This window comes from Dryobates pubescens, chromosome 14 (assembly GCF_014839835.1).
Source record: "Dryobates pubescens isolate bDryPub1 chromosome 14, bDryPub1.pri, whole genome shotgun sequence".
Classification (NCBI taxonomy): domain Eukaryota; kingdom Metazoa; phylum Chordata; class Aves; order Piciformes; family Picidae; genus Dryobates; species Dryobates pubescens.
Window position 1 is genome coordinate 518,011 of NC_071625.1, and position 17,343 is coordinate 535,353.

General features: G+C 39.5%; 1 protein-coding gene across 1 annotated transcript in view; it reads left to right on the forward strand.

Annotated features, from left to right (window-relative positions):
* Positions 1-17,343, forward strand: part of ANGPT1 (angiopoietin 1) — a 130,197-nt gene that overhangs the window by 65,238 nt on the left and 47,616 nt on the right. The window contains exon 4 of the mRNA XM_009898190.2: positions 3,363-3,595. Coding sequence (XP_009896492.1) covers positions 3,363-3,595 — 233 coding nt within the window. The remainder of the gene's footprint in view (positions 1-3,362; positions 3,596-17,343) is intronic.

The window sequence follows — 17,343 nt, forward strand, 5'->3', positions numbered from 1 at the left end:
CTCCATTCTTTTTCTTTCTTTCTTTCTTTTTTCCCCTTTTATATTCTATTCCAGCAACAGTCCTTCATTAAAACTAATAGAAATATATTCATTTTAAATCTGTCTTCATGATGACTCTTCAACAAATGAGACAATATATCTACTAAGCATTTCGCAGTCCTTCCTTCGTGGTGTTTATCTATTGGAAATTGTCTGATGTCATAAGAACAGAATGGTCTTTCAGCTGTTAGAAATGTGTATCTGTGTGTGCTTGCAGTTGGTTTCAATCTGCTCCAAGATTGTTTTGATGAGTTTCTATCTTTTTTTAAAAAAGAAAAAAGAGAAAAAAGAGTCAAAGTATGAATTTCATTTCAAAAACAGGAAGATGATGACAAGGAATAGAGTAAAAAAAAAAAAAAAAGTCAAAATATGACTTTAAATTAAAGTGAATTCAAGTGAAAAATTCTCACCACATTGGAGTCAAAAGCTATAAGAATAGCTTTCTTGTACTGTTCAAGGATTACTTCATTTTGGGACAGGCCAGTGGAGAAATCCCCAGTCTAAGTGATGTTTCAGCTTTTGTTCCTTTGGAGCTTTGACTGACGGTTTCTCACTGACTCTTATAGAGCACAATGACTGTTTTGGATTTCTCCCAGGAATACAGGGAGTGGTCTTATCCTTGGGACTTATCTGTTTTAGATTTATGGATATAGGAAGATCATTGCATACATGTATATGAATTTCTTAAATTAGCTGAGTTTTGCAGTTTATAATGACAGAACTTTTCATCTATGTAGAAAACTGTAAAGGAACCAAGTGCTGTGACACTCCCGGCTTTCTTCCACATGGTATTGACACCACTCATAAATATTAAGATATAATAGTACTCAAACCATAAAGCATCTGCTTGCTCTCTGTCACTGCAGATGCCAAACTGGGAAAATCTAAACATTGTCAGCTTCTTCCTTCTTGCTCGACACGGCCAGAGTTGCTACAAATAAGACTGTCATCACCGTGGGCTCGTTTACCACGGTCTTAGGAGGGCTGTGGTGGGAAAGAAATAATGTAGTGCACAAATTGCTGCTGTCAAAGGCTAAATAATTTCTTCATGGAATTATTTAGATGTGGATGTGCATATAGGATGTTCTAGAGTTAGGGAAATGCCCTGTACTGCACTAGGATATGGACAAAGATAAGTGGATAGGGGTTTTTTGTCCTTACCTACCATTTAGCTCTAAAGCAACATGCTGGCTTCAAGAGTGCATCTTCACTTACACTGAGCATACACAACAGATTCCATGGACTGTAAGATGTCAGACGGGGGTGTGGCCACACATAATGCTTGCTCTATCACAGACTGTGCCCAGCACCCACCTTGTCACTATCCAAAGTGCCTTGATGTAACTTATAGACTATCAGAAAACCCCAAATTCAGAGTCAATATGAAGAGTTCAATCTCTGTGGAAAAGTGAACAGAACTGATACAATTCACACAGGACATTGTTTATTTTTTTTTAAACATCTTTTATGTCTAAATCCAGCTCATCAGAACATTTTCAACCACTTCTGCCTAATTGATTAGCCTTACCTTCTGCATCACAATGCTCAAAGAGTTTCACAGCAATATTCTCAAAAGCCCTGTGTGAATTTAGAGCATAAAGAGCTTGTGCCTGACGCTGGAGTTCAAGTGATGAAAAAAATTGTCTCCAGGTTAGGCATGGTGTTAAAATAATCAATTGTCTTTGGCTTCAAAGTCCATGTTTTGCTGCAGCTTGAAACTTTCTGTCTTCTGATTCCACTGAAATGTGTTGCACTTCACTAATTAATGAGACTTTTAGAACAGGCTCTCGTGTTCCCCTCTGCGTTTGGACTCCATGGAAAAGCATTTTTCCTTCAGATCTTTTGGGCTTTTCTGTGTTCACCCAGATCCTTCTGCTTTTCACAGAGCTAGCTTATGTTGACATTCCAAGGTATATTTTTCTTCAGAATCTCTGTAAGTCTCACATTTGTAACATCTCAGAAAAAGATATTTGTAACACATTTTTTGATTAAAAAAGTTTTACATTACTTCAGCTTGTACAGCAAATCTGAGGTCTAAATTCAATCTTTGCATTGTTATCATTTGTAACAGCTCATATTAAGGCTCGGTGATATCTAGTAGAAACAACTCCATATGGACTTTATTACATTCTTCAGTTAGGTTAAATGACCTGAAATTGTGCGGGCATTTTGCCACTGATCTATTATCCAGAAGTAAAAACAAAGGTGGGGGGAGAGTGCAAATAAATAAAACCTAAGACTGACTAACAGGAAGCAGTTTGTTGGCAAGTTTGTAGCCATCAGTTGGTTTATGGGCATGAGAAACACCTTTTGGCATATACAATAGAATTACTGAACAGAAAGTAGCAGAGGGATTGAATTGATTTCTTTATCTAATATTAATCAATTATTTCTGCCAAACTCCCACCACAGCATCAAAGCACTGCCTTGGAAAAACTTCTTGTTCCCTGTTGACAGATATTAGCTGTCCTTTATGTCTGCAGCTCCTCTATTCTTCTAGATATAATCTGATATGCTTTGATCTTTGTAAACTCTGCACTTCTGACTCAGGACAGAGAGGGTACTAGAAGGAAGAATATTTATCACGAGAGGTTGCCTATGTAAAACGTTCGTAAGAGCCAATGTAAGCAGGCTGCACGGTGTGACGCCCAAGGATTGTCTGTCTGAGGAGCTCTCCTGTCTCACCAGAAGAGGTGGTGCTGGATTCATGAAAAATAAGGGAATCCTACCTTAAAATGCAAACAGCTGATTTATCTCTCTGGGAAAACAGTACTATTGCTTATGTGAAACCAGATACCACTCCCTTGGGGTACAATTCCTTTCCCAGGTTCATACACCACATCAAATGGTGATGTTGTGGTGGGCTCCGTATCGCTTGAAGGTACTCTGTAGCTCCTGGTGCTTATCTTACACTCAGTGGCAAGGCCCTTCACACACTCTTTTAGTTTGCTCCTGATTCTTGTCTCTTATCACACAGACTCATCCATGCTACCAATGATGTGCTCCTCTGTGCTCTGCTCCTCTCCCTCCTTTGCCTACCCTTTTCTGTCTGAAATTCTGTATAGGGATCTGCCCTATGCTCATGCACTTGGATAGGTGTGAAAAATAGATATGTAGCTCCATGCACTACAGGATAAGCACTACAGGATGCAAACCTTAGAGATCAGTTACATAGAGAAAATCAATGGGCTGAACTAGCAGATGTCACAGTTTAAAGATAAATGAGGTGAACTTTGTGGTGTAGAAGGAAATAGTTCCATTTTCTGTATCAATAAACATGCAGGCATGAAAAAATAACTACCAACTGTTTTATTCCATTTTAGTTTACTTGAGCACAGAATTTTAGAAATGGAAGAAAGGCATAAAGAGGAGCTGGACACTTTGAAGGAGGAAAAAGAGAACCTACAAAGCTTGGTTACACGACAAAGCTACGTAATCCAGGAACTAGAGAAGCAGTTAAACAAGGCAACAAGTAATAACAGCATCCTGCAGAAGCAGCAGCTTGAATTGATGGACACAGTTCACACTTTGATTACCCTCTGTTCCAAGGAAGGAGGTAAGATAGTAGCATTATAAAACATTTTACATACTAGGAAATTTCTTCTGAAGAAAGTCCTGAATTTTTGGAAAGGCAGAACTTAGTCTAAGAAAGAAAGAACTTTGTATCTGAGGACAAAAAAGCTGATGAGAACCCACAAAATAAGGTTCAGGTAGTGCTGAGGCAAACAGCCATACCGATTTTGGGAATTTAATATCAATGTGTTGTTATAGCTTGAGCATAGCTGAGACAGGCCATAATTCCACTGGCTTCACATTAGCAACGCTGATCTGTCCCTCTGAGAATCTATCTCCTTCTGCTGGAAGTTATCCAGCCAATCACAGGTACTAACTTAGAGATGCCTATATCTAACTTAATCTAAACTTTCTTTACAATCATTGGAGAGAATAGAGCATTAAATGAAGGAATGTAATACAGAATTTTACACATAAATATGTGTTATAATGGTCATTATCTCAATGTAGGTGCTTAAGGTGCTGTAGACATCCAGATGATGAATCTCTTCCCTTGAATGAGATTTTATTTATGATAAGGAATTATTTTTCTCCCTTCTAGCTTGCTGAATCTCATTTGTTTCTGAGTGCATTAAACACACTACAAGTAGAAAAGACAGAAATAACAGCCTCTGAAAGAACACCCTAGAACAATTCTTTCTCAAATTTGCTTTATTAGTAAACAGATTTCTTACAGAGACTGAGAAAGAAATTCAGATAGGATTTGAGTTTTTAAATGCTAAGGACATAGCAAAATGTCTCTGAAAAGAACTTGCCTCCATCTCTACTGGTCATGGCCGATCAGTGAATGGAGACCATGTAGAGAATGGAGATGGGACACTGGAAAGAACAGATTAGTAACTATGAAAAACAAGGCAAAGTCATACAGAGGAGAGAGAAGAAGAAATGTAAGGGAGAATATAGTGGAAAACATCAATGTTAATAACAGCTAAAGGGATGAACAGTTCTGCCTGTTATAGCATGCAGAGAGTTAAAAATACTTGGGGAAAGAAAGCTGAGGAAAAATAATATCCATCTAGGAAGGAGTCATCAAAACCCTTCGGAGAATGGGTACAGGGTACACATAGAAACTGTGCAAGATGTGCAAGCTGTGCTAATCAGTCAGTATGGCAGCATGGATGAGAGAGATCTATTTGAGGTTAAGTACCAGCAGTCAGAAAAGCCAGGCATATTTGCCCATTCTAGAGCTGTAAGTGCTATAAATTGTCTAAACCTTGAAAAGAAAGAAACAAACAAAAAACCCCAGAACAACACAACCAATAACCACCCCCAATACCAACCAACCAAACCCCCCAAACGACAGCCCTGTCCTCCCAGTCAAAACCTTGTCACCTACATCATTATTCAGCACGCTGTTTAAGAGGCAGAAGACATTAGATCATTCAGACTGTTCAGCTCCAGGCAGTGTGGGTTTTCTCTCTGCTATATATTCCCATGCAACTTGTGTGGCTTAAAGCTAAACCACTGCAGTGACAAGGATTACATCTCTTCCTTTGGAAGTGTTGTGTGCTTGGGCCAATATTGATGGCCTACTTTTGTAAAAAACATTTTCCCCCTCTCATGTTCATTCTAAATGTTCCCTTCTGCTTAGTCTATTATACAGTTCCCCAGCATTTGAATTAAGTAACATCCTTCATAGTAGGCTGTTCTCATATCAGTAAAGAAACACTGTGATGCAATGCAAATCCTTTATTATGTTTTATGGCCTCTTGGCAAAGAAACCTGGCAAAGCTGTGTTCAGCATGTTCTAATGGAGCTCAGGAGTACTTTAAAACTAATATTAAAATTAAAGATGTATTATTCTCACACAGAGATATCCTGCAAGTTCTTGTTAAGGTTAGAAAGATTTTCTAACAAATTTGAATTTGATTTTTAAAGGAACAACAACAAAACCCAAACCCCAAAACCCAAACCCCAAACCCAACCAATGTTTTCCCTAAAATCAGTTTCCTCAGCTGCTTCTTACAAAAACTTTGAATGAGGCTTGCAGAAGTGGATGTTTCAAATTGGGCTCCTGGGTTCAAATTCAGGTGCCTGCAAAGCTGAATCTGCAGAAGGTTGTGGTTTATTTTTTTGCTTCTGTGGGACTGTGGAAGCAAAATGTATGTTTAAATGACTACCTGTAATTTCAATAGCCTAGCTCAAACCCTTGACTTTGGATTCCATTACCTCTTGTGTGATAACATGTTCACAGTTTTCCTGAATGCCTCTTTTAATTTGAAGACAAATAATTGCAGAAATGTTTCCACCTGCTGTCTGCTAAAGTCTAGGTGATTGGCATTTTTGTTAAGTACAACCATGGCCAGAAAAAAAGGAGCCAAATTGCCTAATTTAAAAGAATAATATTGTCCTGGACTGCAGGACCACTTTAATGAAGGCTGAACACTAAAGCATTTGGTTGTATAAAAATGAATACCAGCTTCAGCCTGTGCAAATATATGCTCAAGATGGGAAAGTGTGCATTCTGGGAAGTACCACTGGGATTATTCTACATTCACTCAAAGCTGGGAAGTTTAGGTAGCCTTGCACAAGTCTATGTGTGCACTAATGTTGAAAACATAACGTGTACCGTGAGAAGCAGTGTTTACTGGGCAACAACAACATGTGATCCATGAATCATGTTGTACACTTGGTAAATCTCAGCCATCTAATTTCATAAGGATTATAGCAGAGACTGAAATGGGCCAGAAAACAGTAGGACAACGGGAAACATTAGAGACCTGGAACGACTTCCATATGAGGAGAGAGAGCTGTCACATACAGAATTATTAGATGGGAAAGAAAGTGTGTGGGATGCTGTTACGGGATCATGCTAAATAACTAATGGCAAGGAGAAGAGGAACAACCAAGAACACTGGGAGATAGAAGATAGCTGTTGATCGAGTTTAGTATGTATGCACATAGATTTTTTAAACTGTTATCTCTATCAAGAAACTGAAAAATCTTCCCTGAGATAAGTTACAGGCAGGAAAATTTCATTCTCCCTTGCACAGGGCTTAGTGTCAGGGTTTTCCAATCTGTGAAACTGAAATTATTATCTTAAAAAACACTTTTAATAGAATGGTAGTAACATAGCTAAACAACTTCATTTGTAACCAAGCTGGTGCTAACTGCTGATCTTTGGTTGCAAACCATGACACAAATATTCTCCAGCAAGGGCATGATCATATCAGAATATTTCTTTTTAGATTAATTTAAATCAACTGGGGAAATCTCAGAATTTTCCCTCCTAGGAGGCTGTGAATAGTATAGATGAGTAATGTAGAGCCACAGGGCTGAACAGACACTGCTGCTGTTCATTTCTTAGACTCAAGAAGCTTAGCTAACATAGTCCCTAACTCGAGATGCAGCCCTCAGAAATCTGCCTTGGTACATTCACTGTGGCTAGACAAAATTCAGGGGGATTTCTGAATGATGCAAAGGCAAAAGAAGAAAAAAGTAACAAGTAAAAGCCACACAAAGGTTACATTTTTGAAGTATGGATGGCCCTAAATACAAAACCCAGATCCCACTTTCATTGTCAGTTTCGGTCAGGCCCAGCTTTGGGATGGGGACCACCTGTAAAACTTGGAATTGTTTGTGAGTTTGATTTCCAAAATACCACCCACCTCTGTCCCAGTGTGAGCAGTCCTAGGGTTTCAGTTGCATGTAATCCTTTAAATAGACACTCTAATAGGTCACAAAGCCTACAGAGAGTCAAATAAATGCAGAGCACCATGGAGACTCACATGTCTCCATGCTGGCCTGTGTCCATGGCTAAACAGACTTGTCACATTGCCCAGGGTTTTTGGTGTTTTAAGCAGGGGCAACAATCTTGGCAGTGGCTGCCAATACTTTTCCACAATAGATGTTCTAAGAAAGCAGCTCTTTCAGGGAAGAGACTTCCAAACGAGATGATTGTTCTCTACATAAATATTTAAAGTAACTTTTTAAGGCTTAAGTAATCTCCAAATTCAAATATAGATAAATGCCTGAAATTTTTGCTTTTCTCCAACAAAAGATGGAGAAATAAAAACATTCAGGTGAAGGCTTAATTTATCACTACAGAGCTATTCCACATTTGTCTCCCAGAGTGTACAAGCTCTTCGCTTGTAGCAGATAAGAGTTGGATAGAGATCATATAATTCTTTGCAAAGGTCATCAAAGATTTTGTGATTATTGTTGGTTTGGGTTTTTTAAACTGTTCATTCATCATGCTACTATTATTTGTCTGAGGGTGAATAAAACTCTTCCTACTGTTACTGTCAAACAATACATCTGTAACAGTAAAAAATATAGTGACAGAATTTCTAGGCTTCCACACCAGAAAAAGAACTTAGGAAAAGGGTGTGTAGGGATACACTACAAGCTATGTGAAGCACTAGATAATATCATCATCAAAGAAGTATATGCAAGTTCAAATCTACAATTCAGAAACTATGTTTCAAGCCAAGCACAATAAATATATATTTTAAAATACATTCTTTTTTATTCCAGTTTAAGAAAATAGACATAGAGTGTCTGTTGCGTGAATATTGAGTTCCATGACTTAGAATAGCTGCTCCAGGATATGCCAAAATTAAATGGGAAAGTACATTTAACCGTGCAGTTATTTTCCTTTTCCTGTGTGTCTGTCAAACTGCATAATAATATACCTTGTGAAAACGTTTGGTCTAAACTTAAATGAATTAGAAAACTAATGGAACAGTAGAGAAAGTTTTGTCAGGAATGCCTGGTTTTGTGACCTCCTAGCAGGAGAGAAATGAAGTATTATCTTCCTTTTGAATGCTGACAAGAAGCTAAGCTTAATTCTCAAAATAATACACATATATGCCAGGAATTTACCTCCCCAGAAATGCCTAAAGGGTTCATGAAGCAAATCACACAGTTAGTGGGTCTGGCATTTCTGAAAAGGTAGAAATGGTTTGTGAGTACTTTTAATACTTTAGAAAATCACACAAGAAAGGTAAACACATCCAAACGTTTATTCAGGTGGAATTCAGGCCCTTTAAAGGCACAGCAATTAATTTATTCAATACATTAAGCAGTGGGCAGTCTGTTCCATTTTTCAGACCATAGTTGTTATGATGTTAAAATTTATGCTGAACTGAAAAGAGTAAGAACAGAATGAGAACTTCAAAGAAATGACCCAAAGGTTATAGGCACAGGGGAAACTCCATTGACATCAGCAGAATTACCCCACAGTGATGCTGGCCTACTTCATTAAAGAGACTTCAAAGACACCTTGTATAATACAAGCTAGTATTTAAAAAGAGAAAAACAAATCCCAGTGGGGAATCCCAGGACAGAATAACAGATTCAGGTGTTCTCCAGAGGAATTTTAAATCTTAAATGTCTGGACTGGTTTTAGCAAGACAAAAGTTCTATGTTGTATTGATTCAGCCATATATTGGGATACAATAACTAGGGTATTTAAATCTGGTAGATTTCAGGCTGGAGTATGGTACAGTAAGGTATGAGTGTGGTACTCATCTGAGATGCAATCTGAGGTGCCAGCATGTTTTCCTAGCATTTTAACAGCGGTGTTTCTAAAAGCATTTTTTCATTCTGTAAGCACTTGCCTCCTCTTTGTGCCTCCTCCTTGGCATTGCTAAGGTCTTTTCCAACATGATGAGACACAGCTTGTGAGGCTCACACCTCGAATGTGGCATATCAGTCACTGCTTTTGTTTTGTTTCTTTGCTCTTCTGAAGCACAGAAGCAAACAAAATACATTTTTGCTAGATGCATTGAAGTTTCTGACCAACTTTGGCCATAAACTGTTGGTCTGGGTAGAGCAGGTCTGTGCTTGCAAAATGGTTATAAGAAAAGAATGCATTAATAAAGTGACAGACTTTTTTTTCCTATCCCTGAAATGGAATTTTTATTGCTAATGGGTTATACTGCAGTGTAATAACAAAACATGATGCGTTTAATCTATGAACTCCAGTTTCTTATTAAGGTTATTCTTCTTAGTATTAAAGGCTTAATTGAAAGCATGGATTTGACAGAGTTTGAATGACCACACCAGAGCTTAAAACAAAACCTTACTTTAATGCACTGAAGCCATCTGATGTTCTACACTTCTCTTATTCTGTCATGAACTCCTGCTTTGATCCCCAAAGGCGTCAAAGCAAACAGCTTCAGCTGAGCTTGACAGTACACAGAGGAGCACAGAAAGACCTCGATTTGCTCAGTTTCCCTCTACTTCCTCCTGCTTTAGAGGTTTTACATGCAAGCCTTTTCATTTTTAAAGCCATTTTAAATCAATAATAAAACTGCACTCAGTTTAAAAAGAGATCAGAGGTGACTATCAGAAAATGTTCTGTGCTGACAGGTATTTTTCAGAGATGCTCAGAAAGCTCAAGTAAGAGTTTCTGGCTGTACTCTACAGTACAGTACTGTACTGATCGGCCTCACCAGACATAGAGTCCTGGCGTGGACTTCTTTTAGAGTCAACAGAGACACTTTTGTCAAGGGAGTTGTTGTAGGATGAGGTGAAGTGCATCTGCAAGGATCTTTTTGCTCTATTATCTGTTAAAGGATAATTACATTAGTGCTGCTATTTAGGTGATCAGTATCTGTGTTGGGACAGATTGACTCAATTAAATTAGATTGAATTAATTAAGTTAGATTGTTTTCTAAAACTAAGAAGTTAATATTCATTCCAAATAATCATGATTTCAAAGAAAATTGTCTGCATCCCTTGATCAGGTAAGGACACCTTCATTTCCAAGTTACACTGCATAATAAAATGCAGCAGCCTGTACTGGATGGGATCAAGCCAGGCTGTGATGTAATAGGTTCAGCAGAGCAATAACTCCATTTAAATTTATGTCAGTGGGAAAACATTTGAATTGTGCAAAACAGAACTGGGAATTCCAATATTTTATTCCTATTAACTTGTTGATGGTCACAGCAGGAGGTCAAAATTTATTAGTACTGAAAAATTAGTATTTTAAGCACGTATTTTTACATGTAAATTCTTGTTCATTAATATTGAAATCAATTACCCACCCTCATTCCTACAGTACATGTGAGTGCCAAATCCCTCCTCACTCTGCTTTGTGCAAATGGCATTCATTCACTCACACCAAAGATATTTCAGGGGGTATCAGCACATATATAAACCAACTAACACAGTTGGTGTCCCTCAGACAGCTTGTTAGTGAAAAATTTGTGTGTAAGCATACCATTCTTCAGCTGGAAACACTAAATGCACATTAGGGTGCCTGTGTGGAAAAATATAAATCAATTAAAGAAATATGTACACTGGAAATATTAAACAAAGCCAATGGCTTAATCTCTCTTGTAGCAGTTTGTGAAAGACTTCTTTAGTTCTCATCTCAGTGAATGACTGCTTGCTCACAAAATTGCTGTCTCAAGCAGAAACTCCTAAGGAACTATACTGCAGCTGGATAATTAAGTGTCCTTATCTCCTTGTAAATGGGCCATAAGGCATTCTATTTCAGCTCACTAATGAGGACCACTTTATAGTATTCCTAAGCGATGTCTGTCAAACGCACAGCGAATTGAAGTAGTATTGTTGTTACCAGTCACTAAGGCTAGATTTATTGGGAAACAAACGTGATAACTGTTGGTAATTTATTAGGCAGTAAATAATTATACCCTGGAGAGGGTGAAAGCTCACTATGTTAGTGTCGTTTTCCAAGACCCAGACAATTCCTGCAGCACTGCAGAATGGAAATTCTGCTTTAAAATATTTACTCAGAAAGCATTTGGATAGCTTGCATGCTCTTGCTATGCAATTGTTTGCCTCTTTAGACTCTTAGAAGGTCTATGGGAGGGAAAAGCAATCTTCTGTTAGCTGTCGAAACATTTCTGTAAATGCTCATATGAGGCATCTAACTACACCTTTTCTCCTTCCTCTCCACCTTAAATGTTGGATCTGGAACTCTTAGATGTAATGAACCTTCATGTTCCTAATGAAGCTGAAACTGGACCAGTTCCTAGACTGGCAGAATCATTGTAACCCTACTAACTGCATTTCAGCATAGCCTGGTAGTTATGCTGGACGGTATTTAAGAGACACTTCCACATCCATTGGGACCTCCCACATGCAGTTAAGTGGTATGCATGCGGCCATGAAGGGCTAGGGGTCGATGTCACGGGGGCTATTTGTGCTTTTGTCATTGCTCCTTGGAAAACAAGTCCTTCCACTTCACCACCCAGTCTAGTGATTGTAGGGTCACAGGATGAACCAGATCGTTGAGCTGCTCCAGTGAAATAATAAACCTGCATAAGAAACAAAGAAGCAAAACAACACTAACAAACAAACAACCCCCCCCAGCCTGCTTCCCTCCTTTGCCCTTACACCAAGCCAGAATCCTTTCTGCCAGATCTTGAATCAGCTGATTCCTTCTGTGACTATGGAGGCAGTCTGCAGCCCTCAGATGGGGACAACAGCACTGCTGCTTTAAGTGACACTCTGCCGTTGCACTGGGCTCTGGGTCATGAGTAAGTGCTTCCTTAAACATTAGACATGTACATGTGTGAATGTACATGTGAATGTATTGATATGCATATACACACACACTTGTACTGCCATCAACTCTGAACACTTCAGTGAAGACCAGCATTTTCCACTCTAATCATTCAGCAGGACTGAGGAGGGAATTCTAGAGTTCTCTTTTCTTCCTTCTAAAATGCCATTGTAATTCCAAGGTAAACTTCCAAGGAATTCTTGAGTGAAGGACACAAGAGGTGCTACTGGCCTGTTAATGAAAATAGCATTTTATAAACTATTATAAAGGATCAGAAAGGAAATTAGATAATTCATGATGTGTTCTAATGTTGTGTACAATCTTGGACTCCACAGTTCATTAGAAAAAGCCAAGATGGAAAAAAAGATCAGGACAGAAAAAGCTACCAAGGCAGACATGAAATAGCATTCATTAAGCCTATCAGAGGTACTTCAGGCAGTACAAAGGGTAGTAGAAGAATGCAGTAGAAATTCTAGGTGGTTTGTAGAGCATGGGTACAGAATTGCTGACACCTTCAGCTGAGAATAAAGGGTCACCACCTGGAACACGCTTATTGAGAGCTAGCAATAGGAGATTGCCCTTCACATGCTACGTGTATGGAGTTAGTTCCCTTGTGTGGGACACTGTGACATTAAAATTCATGTTGCTTCAAAAAAGCAACTGGAGTAATTCATAGAAGAGAATTCTTTCAAAGCCTATGAAATAGACAGATACTGTATTTGGCAGGGGAAGTGCCTGTGCTGTAAATTCCTGGATATGCTTGCCTGCTCTCATCTGTTCTCCAGTCATCTGCCTTGGACATGTGTTCCTACTGAGGACTTTTTCTGGGGGGCAGGTGTTAACCTGGCTCTTGCAAAATGTTGAGGTTCTGCCAGGGAGGAAAAAGCCTCAAAAGGAAAAAAAAGAGAGGAAAAAAAGGTAATTATTAGGGCTTAAGCAAAGAAAAGCCAGAAGAGCAGTGAGAGCTGAAAGATCAAGACCGGTGAGGAAGCCACACGAATTCCCGGGTTTGTGATGCTGGAGATGGGACACTAGAGAGGCTGGAGTGACAACGTAACCTGGTACAGCCACCCTCATGACTTCATGCATAATTTATGGAACCTTTGACAGCAAGTTATAAACTAGAGCAACAGTTCCCAGGAAAGAAATATTTTCTTCCAGTATGTCAAAATGAACTTTTTTTTCCCCTTGATTTGCATTTGGCCAGCTCTTTTTGTTAGATCCAGAAGAACCTCACAACAAAGTATCACTTTGCAAAGCCTTTTGGTGAGTGTAAACTCCAGCCCTAATTTTTTTCTCACCTCCCGAGCACAGCAGCATGCATAAACAGTGACTTACCAGAGAAGACTGCTGGGCTCCCAAGACATTCAGAGGCAGCTAGCTTATTATTATTATTACTTGCCTTCCCCTTTTGTTTTTTAAAAAGATGATATTCAGAATTGTGGAAATGAGAATAAACCATTTGATATTATTAATTGAGGATATTAAATGGACATTGGTAATTTGTCTTTATCAGAATTTTAAATTGGGTGCTAAGTGCATGTAAGTTCACACTTCAAACTTCTGCCCAACTAGCTAGAGCCACAAAAAGTTCCTGATGGCATAAATCATAGCTAACCACAGCATTATTTTTAGTTTCATGCATCTCACTGGATTGTAATTCTGTAATTCTTCTCCACACTGGCTGAATTGGGTGGTGGTTGTAGCTTTAATAACCAGGAAGTAGTTTTGGAGAGGGAAAACACAGAGTAGCTCTTACGTACCTAAGCTAGACTCCTGAAAATGCACTTTCCAAGTCCTTTTAGGCAGGGACACAACTATGCTCCTACGTGACTGCACTTTAGTTTGTAGGCAGCACTGTGGCTATCAGGAGAGCATACCTTGAAGCCATCCTCCAGGTTTGTGCCTTTTCCTGTGCTGTGTGTAACCTTTGCAGCACAGCCGTGATGTCCCAAGGTTGTCTTGCCGCAGTGAGCAGCTGAGCGTCACAGACAACTATTAGTTGCAGCTGAATGTCTGTTCTCCAGCAGAGGTTGGTATGTGCAAGGCTAGGCCACTGAAACACACTGCGCCTCTGGCTGTAAGTCAGCAAGAACTGAGTGCCTGTAACTGTGTTTTTCCTCCTCAAAACAAAAGTAATCTTCAGCCTCTCTCTGTCAGATTTGTTTGTGGTTCCTGCTGCTAAGTCTGGGAACACATATACATATGTGGGCCATGTTCCAGGCCTCCTCACTGGGGATATTTGACTGACATCCTTTTGGTACCATTAGCAAACTCTTCCTGATTTGATTCTTCACGAGCCAAGCACTACTTGCCATCGTAAGTGGAACTGTGGTGGTGCAGAGCAGCTGCACCCAAATGGCTGGGATAGAGGTCAGAGATACAGGGTCCCCTACAGAAATGCAGTATTCCCCACCATGTGTCTGGAACCACGACAAGATCAAGGCAAAATTTATGTGCAGCCTGGATCTAGAGAGAGGCTGCTCTTTCGCAGTCCTTGGATGACCCAGTGCTGGAATGCTACAGCTGTAGGTACAAATCATCATCTTTCAACCTTCTCCTTTTTGATTTGCTATAAGCTGCTCATCTGGGGACAGAAATGTTCACCTCAGATGCTTCTGATGGAGCAGTTAAGATTTAGGTCAGTTATATTTTCCAATATATGGAGAGAGGCTTTTCCTTTCTGGCTTCAAATTCATGAAGAACATTTTAAAGTGTCTTTTGGTATGTGTAGTGATTAGTGAGTACTCCAAGAAAATTAGATTTGTGTAAATAAAACATTAAAGTAATGAAAATATAGTAATTCACTAAGACACTACAGAAATCTCTACATATTTGTCCAAATAGGTCACTATTATGCAAAAAACCCCAACAGCTGCCTTTCATTTACTGGCAGTATCACTGAGGGACATAAGACTCTCATGATTAACTCAGCCTCAACTAATTCAACAAACATGGAGGTTCAGGTCTCAATTCATTAAATATGAATGTGACTTTATTGATTCAGTCAACGTAATGAAGTGCAGCTTAGCTTTCTTCATTGGCAACAAAATGCAGGATTCATTCACCAAATATCTGAGACTTGAGCAGCAATTAAATAATCCCTTCATTGTCTCAAAACCAATCAGAAATGTCAATTAAAATAATTAATGATATTGGGCTTTATGCTTGCTGGGGACTTTTGGTTGTTTTGGGTTTGGTTTTAGTTTTTTTCCAGTAGAGATTAAATAGCTAGGAGAAAAAAAAATATTTCATAGAATGGTTTGGGTTGAAAGGAGCCTCAAAGATTATCTAGTTCCAACTCCCCTGCCGTGGGCTGGGATACCTCCTACTGGACCAGGTTGCTGAAGGTCCCATCCAGCCTGGCCTTGGAACACTTCCAGGGCTGGAGACTCCACAACTTTTCTGGGCAACTTTTTCTGCTCCAGTGCCTCACCACCCTCACAGGGAAGAGTTGGATGCCACCAATCACCTCCTCGTGATCTGCCTTAGCAGATTTTCCAGGAGGGTCTGCTCCAAGGTCCTGCTGGGCACAGATGTGAGATGGCTGGCTTGTAGTTCCCTGTGTCTTCTATATTATGAATTTTGTATTCCTAGAGGAGAACTTGAGATTATTAACTACTTCAGAAGCTACTTATTCTTTGTAATCAGTTTGTATTTCTTTAAACTTGAGCAGAAAAGCAGGAGCCCTTCATTTGCGATAGCTGCTCAGAGCTAGTTAATTCACTTACTATTGATTTGTTTCCATACCTTACAGAAGGAAAATAGTCTCACCCTACACAGAGGCATAAACAAGTAACAACCATTTAAGGGATTTCACAGAATCAGAGATTGTTAGGGGTTGGAAGGGACCTCAAAAGATCATCCAGTCCAGCCCCCCCCGCCAGAGCATGCCCACCTAGAGCAGGTGACACAGGAACACATCCAGGCAGGTTTTGAATGCCTCCAGGGAAGGCTCCACAACCTCTCTGGGCAGCCTGCTCCAGGGCTGTCATCCTCACAGTGAAAACATTTTTCCTTATATATACATTGGGTATTGTTCTGGGAAAAGGCCCTATATATATATCTGAGCTCTGTCACTTGTAGGCACCATTAACCCTTCTGAGGAAAAGTGAAGAGGCTGCAAGCTCAGGGGCTGACCCCAGCTCCTCGCCTTTCTACTGAAGGTTAGTATGCTGCTAGTGGAAGCAGCAGAAGAGCTGCTCAGCCCTGGCAGTTCACAGCAGAAACCATACTGGTTTGGGTTCCTGTTCCTCCACAGGACTGCAGAGTGGCTTGCACTGCTGAGACTGTTAACAGTCTCTACAGGGAAACAGCCATCTGACAGAGCTCTGGGAGGTTATGGACGGTACCTGCTGCATTGCCTGGACTTGAGTCATCAGGGAATAGTTGAAAGGGTCAATACTGAAAGAAATTATTAATTAAGTAGGGAAAGAGAGATAGGGTAGTGCAAGGAGAAAGTTAGTAGGCTAAAAATAAAAAAATAATAATTAAAAAGGAGACTTTTGGAAGGTCAATGAAAGAAGAAATTATTCCTCTTGTCAATTGTCCTTCTGTTCCAGGAAATGGGATTTTCCACATAGGCATCATTGCTTCAAAGGAGCATGACTTCACCGATTTACTCATCCAGAAAAGGCAAAAAACCCTCCCAAAACTCTCGAGGGGTCTTAATTTTGGCTAAGCACTCAGGTTTAAAAACCAATGCTATGATTTTGCTGGACAGAGACATACCTTTTTCTTCAAGTATAGTAAAGTTTTGCATGAGCATGGCACTTGAAAATCGCTAAACTAACAGTAGAGACCTGCGTGAAGTCAATTAAGATCTCGAAGCTGAACACAGAAATGGAGTGACTAGGCATTTTTGGGAGTACTTTCTTTGAGCTTTGTTACTTTTTAAACAAACCGTCCTTACACTTCTACCACATGTGAGCCAATGCATCATTCAGGAACTTAATGTGTAAAGGATTCAAGGTAATGCTATAGAAAAACAGTCTGGAGCTAGCGTAGGTAGAAGTGGTTTGGAAATTGTATGGAATATTAGGTTAGAAAAACAACAGCAAACCTTAAACCTCCCATATTTTACCCTAAAAGAACATTACCAGTAACATTCCTGAGTATTAATTTTCTGATAACTTTGGGCTGTTCTTGAAAATCACAGTCTGATGTATTAAGAGAAACTAAACTTTTTGCTGACCGTGCTTAATATACCGTACTGAATCCAGGGAGAGCAGCAGCACCCGAGAGAGGGA